At 33.6% G+C, this 9372-nt stretch overlaps 1 protein-coding gene across 1 annotated transcript; it reads right to left on the reverse strand.

Moving 5' to 3' along the window:
- Positions 1-3270: 3270 nt before the first annotated feature.
- On the reverse strand, positions 3271-9160 carry LOTGIDRAFT_235859 (hypothetical protein). Its single transcript, XM_009065867.1, has 4 exons — positions 8865-9160; positions 5103-5254; positions 3609-4693; positions 3271-3584 (listed from the first exon to the last, which is right to left on the reverse strand). Exons 1-3 carry the CDS (start codon positions 8896-8898, stop codon positions 3719-3721), a joined length of 1161 nt encoding a protein of 386 aa, XP_009064115.1. The 5' UTR covers positions 8899-9160; the 3' UTR covers positions 3271-3584; positions 3609-3718.
- Positions 9161-9372: the final 212 nt, after the last annotated feature.

Here is a 9372-nt window from a genome sequence, read left to right on the forward strand (position 1 = left end):
TATAAGGTTAACCACCAAAACGAGGCCAGACTGCTTAATTAACAATTAGTACACGCAGTTTTTTCCACGGACAGCGGCATTAGCCTGCTCTTTTTCGATTTCCTGTGATCTATAACGTGCACACGAGCCTCGGTTGACGTCAAGATACAAAGATGCAAATGGCGTGTTATTCGTTATTGAATCTAAAAGACTGTAAGGTTCAACCCCTAATACAAAGCTACTGTGTTATTTGTATTAACAAAACACATACCGCAATTACTTTATGATATTAGTTAAAACTAGCCATAGTATATTTAAGATATACGATTTGGATCTCACTAACGGCACTACTTCTGCAAACACAAACAAACAGAGATACCCACAAAAGGACTTAAATATAGCTTACCAGGCAAGGTAACATACAGCTGAAATGATAACAGAAATACGATTTCCTCAAGATCTTCATAATGCGTTTGTTTATATAATCAATTGTTTACATCAATAGTAATAACATTTCAAGGCAATATGTAACTGGGAAAATCAGGGTCAGGAAAACTTGATATAATATAGTTTATTTACAACAGCAAATAATAGCAAATATTTCGGTATATTATAGATATAATGTATATATTATAAACTCTGAAATAAATGAATGAATAAATATAATAACTATTTTAGACACTAGGAAATAACCCAAACGATAGTTTTATGTAATGGAAATAAATATGCTGCAGTTTTTTTAAAAAAGGCTAAGAATAATATTTACAATTTAATCTATTTACAATTAGATACAATACTTACCTTAATTCCTAGGAGTTTTAATTCAAAGTAGTATTTCAATATAATTATCCTCTGTGAAACTATAAATATTCAACACTTGAAACTTAATGATTTCCTTATGATAAACAAAAACAAAGTAACTAGGAAACTAGTGAAAAACTGCCTCCTATAGGAAAAAAGACTACACTTAGCAGACGACAAAATGAAACTGCCAACATAACAAACACCAACATAGCAACTAAGCAAATACAAAAAGACAAAATGAAACAATATAAGCTACACAGACATGGTCTCATCAACATACACATTCGTTTCAAATTTCATCAAAATGGCAGTCTCTATGATCTATGTAACACCCAATTCCCTAAAAATGAATATCTTCAATTACGAACTTGACTGAAATATAATCAATATATGTTGGCATCCCCAGTTTCACAAAATCGACAAGGTCAAATATATATATACAAGATTTAAACAGTTTGATTATTTTTGGATAAATACTGACTCATTTTTACAAGGTAAGGGCAATAACTCCAAAACTAATCATCTGATTATTACCGAATTCGAATTTAACCGCGATCTTTTAAATATGTACTTGCATACCAAGATGGAATAAAAACTGTAGTCTCTATCGTGCCTACAAGCCAAATTGACGAGCTTTACTTAGTTAATGCTAATAATTGTCTGCTATTAGATATTCAAAAATACTTCAAGATATTGAGGTAAGTAAAAAGTCGATTGAAGCAGTCCAACTGGCTGTACCATCGATGACTATATAATTATGTGGCGTATTTTAGTAGAAAGCAGGAAAAGCTGGTATATTATATAATTGAAATACGACTCATAGGTCAATACTGACTGGAAATCAAAATAGTCTTTTTTATCCGGTAGTTATCGACTTCTGCTGATCGGGCGAGTTATTTTTTCTAATTTCAGATCAGAATAAGAACAGAAGAAAACCCAATATCAAGACCCTTAATCCTAATTTTTAAATAAAGTGTCTGCTCCACCTTAGGCCTGTTCATTTGGGAGAATCAAACCCTCCCTTCCCCGAAATCTAAAAAGAGTCGTTTGTTGTGCGGTGACAATCAAGCGGATGTTGATAAAATGTAGTGGTCTACTTTCAGTTTGTCTAGCTCAAGATTGTAGCCTAATGATCATGATGTATTGAATTTATGTGCAGAAAGTATTGGCTTGGCTTTCATTTGACATATTGGAAAGTTTTCAACGATATTTCTGAAAAAAGTAATAGAAGGTTGATTTTCGTGATTTAACATGAAAACAGATGGCATTACCGGTCTTAGTCCTAAAATTTGCGAGTTTGGGACTGTAGTTATTTCCCTTTATCCGGCAATTCTACTGGCACCAGGCTTTATCATTCATTCCCATCATTATTCTTAGTGGTTATAAAAGAAAAAATGGACCGATCGAAAACAGTTCTACTTTCACCAAAAACGAACTAATCACTTATTATTCAGGGACATGCAAATGAAGCAACACACAAAAAATAAAAAAAGGCATAAGAAAGAATCTTTGTAAATTATCGGTACATAGATAAAGCTTTTTACTCTATAAATTAAACATTGTAAAACTCTTTTAATTGATAGCCAGGTTCCCAGTTCCAACTATCGTTTCCAGGTAAAAAAAAATTCGGTTATACTTAACTTTTCATATAAAAAGCAATGAGGAAAACCAGTTCCAGTCGCCGAAGAAAACACCCGAACACTTCTCTTATCTGAAATTCTGTTCCAATGATAATTCTCGTGATATATTGCAAACAATTTTGACCATAATCCTAAATAATGGCCACAATCGCAATGGGGTGATTTATAGAACGAATTTTGGTGATTAAAACAAGTCGATCTTGAGAAAGAGACCATAACTCAAATGTACAGTGTTCACTTAATGATTAGACCTTATTTAAGTATAACATCAGTTGGTTGAAATGCAGAAAGAAATAATATATTGGTGTATATAAACTTCATAAAATAAATAAAATAACATTTTGAAATGGATGGATTGGGGAACTGACCATTGACCATAAGCGATATCAGCAATGCCTCTCTAGATATTGAAAGCAGAACTGTCTGCAGTAGTAAGACCCAAACATCTTTTTAGACAAGTTAATTTATCAAAGACTTAACAAGGTTCTGAGACATTCTCAGAAATCACTGTTATTTTACAGTTATCTATTCGAACGTGAAATGTTATGTTGTATGAATAAACGAAGGGGATTTTACAGTGATATTTGGTTATTCTTTCATTTCCAACTTTCGAGTGATCAGCATTTGAATTGCATGCAGCTTACTGGGCCTTGATGTATTGTATTTAAGTTGTAGGGGTAATGGGGTGTAGGGTTTTTGTGAGGTTACCTTTGTAGGACTGAAAACGTTACCTCTTATCTGCATCATTGATTGGAGCGTCCGGGACACCAAGCTACAAAGACTTGCACTATAAATATTTTCGTTGGTCAGATTAAGCTATATATTGACAGTAAGCTTAGTTTGGTGTGAATGATATTTATTTTATAATTAATTATATATTTTATGGAGATAAAAATAACAAAAAACAACCACCATAGACACGATGTAAATAATCAACGATAAACAATCGTAAATGATAAAAAATTTCGCACCATTCTTATATACCGCCTAACTTTCGTGGTTCCTGATTTTCCAATGGCCAGATTTTGACATCAAATACGAATAAAGCTGTCACCGATTTCCAGATATCACATTCACCAAATAAAAAGCTGTAGATGTCTCGAAATCCAGGTTAAAAAATCTAAATGAACTCTGCACTGGGCAAGGTTTTGAATGACGGGACTCAGCGACGCCAGATGAGCGAAACTAAATATTCCAACAAAGAACACTTTGGGTAGGACGGATGCTGAATGATCACCAGCACCAACTGGTGGTATTTATAGCAATAGCTATTCATAGTCAGGAACCGGAGAATATTAAGCTTTGTCAACATTGTCTGTAAGCTTCTCAGAATTAGCAAGCTTTTTATCTGGTTCCGGAATGCTTTCATACATATTTTTCAATTTTGGTACTGGAGGATAAAGTCCTGGAAATGGAGTCATTTGACTCTTTAGTGCCTCTCCATACTGGGCTTCCATGCTCATATGATAGTGGTATAGCGTTGCATAGTACTGTGTTACGGCATGTGGTGGCATTGGCGGGAAACCTGGCGTGCAGCCATATGCTAAATGTGCGTTCCAATGAGGATAAATCTCAGAAGGCTGAAGAGTAGCTGGTTTTGGAGGTGTGTGCTCTGGTGATAAAATTATTGGAGAAGTGGCTTTGAATCCCTTTACTGTGTCCCTTGTACATAGATTTAAAATGGTATCATCGTCAGGCGAAAGCGAAAGATGTGATCTATTTTTGGATATCGGACTAGGTGTTTCAAACGGATTTCTGTACCCATCTGACATCTGGTGATGATAATTGTAATGCATAGATTTATAATCGTCTGTAAGGTTTGAGCACTTGACACCGGGTTTCGGGGCATTTTCATCTGAGGAACGCACTGAAAATGAACGCTGTCGTTTCGGACTGGGCGAAAGAAAATCACTATCTTCTATCGAATGTTGACTGGTACTTTTCGTGGGTTTCTTAATAGGACTGCTTGGTTGAGTTCTGTGCCAACCCGGTGGTGTTTCCAAAAGCTCGATTCTGCTGCTTCTTGTCGGGGACGTATGTGGACTCGGCGCATCGAACTCGTGGGTATCGATAGAGATGCGTTTGATGCTCTCTTCTCCCTTTCTCTTTATATCTTGGAGTACCTGCATACTTGGTGTCATTGTTTCGAATGGATGGCCACTGGAAGAGGGGTACTGATAACACGACCTTGATGACCGCAATCCAATCAATTCTTGATTAGCTTCTGGTCGCGCTTTTCTTTGTCTTGCTCGTCGATTTTGAAACCATACCTAAAGATAAAGTGATATATATTAAAAAATTGCTAATTGTGACATAACTGTTGGATACTTGCATTATGAAAAATTTGATTGAGACGTTTGCACCATATTCGGGCTGTTCCTGAAGCACATACATTATAGGAATCGGTTTATATAAATCATAAATGTAGCAATGAGAACAAAGCAACAGGGCATCCTAGACATCATCTTCACAATGTCAAGCTGTTACGAATTGCGTCTTATAAGAAGACGCTCCAAAGAGTGTTATTTACGTGGTAAATTTTTAATGGCAAAATCCATATTCCTGACAACTAAAAATCGACAATTGGTTTGTCTAAAGATGCGCTTCCAGTTGATATCGACGACTAGTAGGTAGTATCGCAAATGTGTTTGTATCATATCTTAGCAGAACCGTACAAACCTGCAAAGAACGTTCACTAATATCTAACGATGTGGATAGCTGCTTTATTTGATCTTTATCTGGGAAGGGGTCCACTACAAACACGTCTTCCATTTTCTTGGTCTGGGTTGGACTAAAATATGACCTGATTCTTTTAGCACGACTTTTGACTTCTGAAAAAAAAATATAACCAAATACACTTTCCTTGAAACGAGCGTGTGATTCATCTAGTCTGTATCCCGATAAATTCTGTCCCAAAATGAAATGAAATGAATGGAGCTTTACGTCCTAATCTTCTGCACCTTGTGGGCTAATGAAGACGGGCAACGCCATGCAGAGTGCCATGAGGGAAATGTTTGCCAGGACAGCGGCATTAGCCTGCTCTTTTTTGATTTCCAACTGTCAAGGGATCTTTAACATTGCTTGATAAAGACGAAAGAATCATCGTCGAAACGTCGCAAGTTATTTATTAAAGTAATTGTTATCCATATAATTGTGTTCGTGTTGATCTTTAACGTGCACAGCCTGTAGCACACGGGGCCTCGGTTTATTGTCCCATCCGAACGACTACACGCTTTTTCCATTTCAGCCCCTCTTACCTGCATCAAAAATTCTGTCCCAAGTGCATGCATTATAAACATGTATAAGATGTATGAGAAATTACAACTTGGTAGATGTATGATTGACTAAAAAATTAGAAGATGTTTGAGAAATTACAACTAAGGGTATGTATGATTGACTAAAAATTAGAAGATGTATGAGAAATTATAACTAAGGGCATATATGATTGACTACAAATTAGAAGATGTATGAGAAATTACAACTTGGTAGATGTATGATTGACTACAAATTACAAAGATTTGAGAAATTACAACTAAGGGTATGTATGATTGACTACAAATTAGAAGATGTATGAGAAATTACAACTAAGGGCATGTATGATTGACTTCAAATTAGAAGATGTATGAGAAATTACAACTTGGTAGATGTATGATTGACTACAAATTAGAAGATGTATGAGAAATTACAACTTGGTAGATGTATGATTGACTACAAATTACAAGATGTTTGAGAAATTACAACTAAGGGTATGTATGATTGACTACAAATTAGAAGATGTATGAGAAATTACAACTAAGGGCATGTATGATTGACTACAAATTAGAAGATGTATGAGAAATTACAACTTGGTAGATGTATGATTGACTAAAAATTAGAAGATGTTTGAAAAATTACAACTAAGGGCATATATGATTGACTACAAATTAGAAGATGTATGAGAAATTACAACTTGGGAAATGTATGATTGACTAAAAATTAGAAGATGTATGAGAAATTACAACTTGGGAAATGTATGATTGACTAAAAATTAGAAGATGTATGAGAAATTACAACTTGGGAAATGTATGATTGACTACAAATTAGAAGATGTATGAGAAATTACAACTAAGGGCATGTATGATTGACTACAAATTAGAACATGTATGAGAAATTACAACTAAGGGCATGTATGATTGACTACAAATTAGAACATGTATGAGAAATTACAACTAAGGGCGTGTATTATTGACTACAAATTAAAAAAGATTAGAAGCGGAATGTCACATTCAACATTTTCCCATCTATTTCCCTCTCCGCCATTTTGAATTTTGTAAAAACTATACACTAAAATCTAGAGAAATGTGCCCCTTATAGGCTTTAACGTATCTGATAGTTAATGGATTTAAGTAAATTAAACGCCTAGCTGTAGAAAAATGTGTTTCCTACGTATTCTAAAGGTTTTAACTAACAATATCGAGCCATTATAAAACACCGAAACTAGGTCAGACTGCTTAATTAATGATTAGTACTATCCGTTTTTCATTAACCCTTTTAAAACAAATTCAGTTTGATCAAGAAGATACATAGATATAAATGTTATACTTAAGAAATAATTTACGTTTTTTTATAATTAGCATATATGAAAAATATGGAGATGATATCTCATGTATGGTCCTCGATATTGTGATGTAAGATAATATGCGTTAATGAAACAGCGAGAGGAAAATGATATTGATCTTGAAAACTAATTATTTCCAACCTAGCTAATAACCATTTGTGGTATTGTATTGTTTTATTGTTGTATACAGATATTACATCGGATGTTTAATCAGACTGATAGTTATTAACTAACTTTGAACCTTTACATTTTAAATGAACAGAGGTTTATAAAGAACTCGACGAAATCTATCTTTTCTTAATTCAGCTTACTTGTTTTTTTTTTCAAATAGTTTATTGTAAAAAAAAACATTTAATTTTCTAAGAGTAACCTATTGATATGAAAATAAGACAGTATGCTACCTCGTTCTAACGTTTCAATCTTCATTCTTCATGTAACATGCGACGTGGTAAAGCCATCTGATAACCTATTTTCATAACGTTTCGTAAAATTTAGTGCCCTACGTTCTGATAGCAAAGTCATGTTGTTAGATTTCTGATCTAGAGAGAAAATGTAATGGACAACTGAATGCGGTTCATGTATTTATGTTTTATTATGATTTAACTGTGAGTTTACCGAGCACTCATGATAATACTGTCTCATGACACCAGACAATTCGACCCAGAGACCAATCGGCAAATGTTTTAGTAAAGACTATTCGATCTGTGTAAGAGGACAATATGACAGTTCCAAGACACCAATGTTAAAAACAACTTGGACCAATGTTAAAAACAACTTGGACCAATGTTAAAAACAACTTGGACCAATGTTAAAAACAACTTGGACCAATGTTAAAAACAACTTGGACCAATGTTAAAAACAACTTGGACCAATGTTAAAACAACTTGGGCCAATGTTAAAAACAACTTGGACCAATGTTAAAGACAATTTGGACCAATGTTAAAGACAATTTGGACCAATGTTAAAGACAATTTGAACCAATGTTAAAGACAATTTGAATGTTAAAGACAATTTGAATGTTAAAGACAATTTGAACCAATGTTAAAGACAATTTGAACCAATGTTAAAGACAATTTGGACCAATGTTAAAGACAATTTGAACCAATATTAAAGACAATTTGAACCAATGTTAAAGACAATTTGGACCAATGTTAAAGACAATTTGAACCAATGTTAAAGACAATTTGAACCAATGTTAAAGACAATTTGAATGTTAAAGACAATTTGAATGTTAAAGACAATTTGAAATGTTAAAGACAATTTGAACCGATGTTAAAGACAATTTGAACCAATGTTAAAGACAATTTGAACCGATGTTAAAGACAATTTGAACCAATGTTAAAGACAATTTGAACCAATGTTAAAGACAATTTGAATGTTAAAGACAATTTGAATGTTAAAGACAATTTGAATGTTAAAGACAATTTGAATGTTAAAGACAATTTGGACCAATGTTAAAGACAATTTGGACCAATGTTAAAGACAATTTGAATGTTAAAGACAATTTGAATGTTAAAGACAATTTGAACCAATGTTAAAGACAATTTGAATGTTAAAGACAATTTGAATGTTAAAGACAATTTGAATGTTAAAGACAATTTGAACCAATGTTAAAGACAATTTGAACCAATGTTAAAGACAATTTGAACCAATGTTAAAGACAATTTGGACCAATGTTAAAGACAATTTGAACCAATGTTAAAGACAATTTGGACAAATGTTAAAGACACCACGTTACGAGAACATTGCCTCGTCTGGCTTCATCAATCCAAAGGAAATCTGTGGACTAGATCGGTGTATAGAACCTAGATTCGGGCATTAAAATAATTAAGTACTAAACCTACCTTTAAGTCTTGAAACCTGTTCATTTCTGTCCATGGTCACATTCAACAAACGTATCTCCGTCACGTTGATCTCTTTCAAACAACACTCGGTATGCTATGAACTAGATTAGGCTAATTTTCAATTATATTACAAAAAATGTCGTCCTAGAGCAGTAATTAATGTCACTTCCTTTGTCCTATTCAATCATTAACTAAAACCTCTAACAATGGCCTGTCTATCTATTGTTTTCACTGTGTGTCCCTACAATGCCAACTAGTGAAGTAATCTATATAATTAATTGGAAATATATCGGGAGTTTTAATTCAGTCGACTTTAATTAAGAATATATCAGTAGATATTACCACCGCGCCAAGCTTGTAATGTAATTGAGATAACTCCAAGCTAATTAACATCAATGAAGCGATGATAATGAACAAAGAGCGTTAATTGATGTGTAACCAGTAATTACTGTGATTGACACATTAATTAATATTCTATTATTTTCAATCCAGTAGACTAGATCATTCC

The sequence above is a fragment of the Lottia gigantea genome (genome assembly GCF_000327385.1).
Source record: "Lottia gigantea unplaced genomic scaffold LOTGIsca_71, whole genome shotgun sequence".
Lineage (NCBI taxonomy): Eukaryota > Metazoa > Mollusca > Gastropoda > Lottiidae > Lottia > Lottia gigantea.

Excerpts from the sequence above, each read along its gene's own strand:
- LOTGIDRAFT_235859 (XM_009065867.1), bottom strand. The coding sequence starts at position 8,898 with ATGGACAGAAATGAACAGGTTTCAAGACTTAAAG. Across the intron at positions 5,255-8,864 it reads ACAGGTTTCAAGACTTAAAG|AAGTCAAAAGTCGTGCTAAA; the intron begins GTAGGTTTAGTA and ends TTTTTTTTTCAG. Across the intron at positions 4,694-5,102 it reads TTAGTGAACGTTCTTTGCAG|GTATGGTTTCAAAATCGACG; the intron begins GTTTGTACGGTT and ends CTTTATCTTTAG.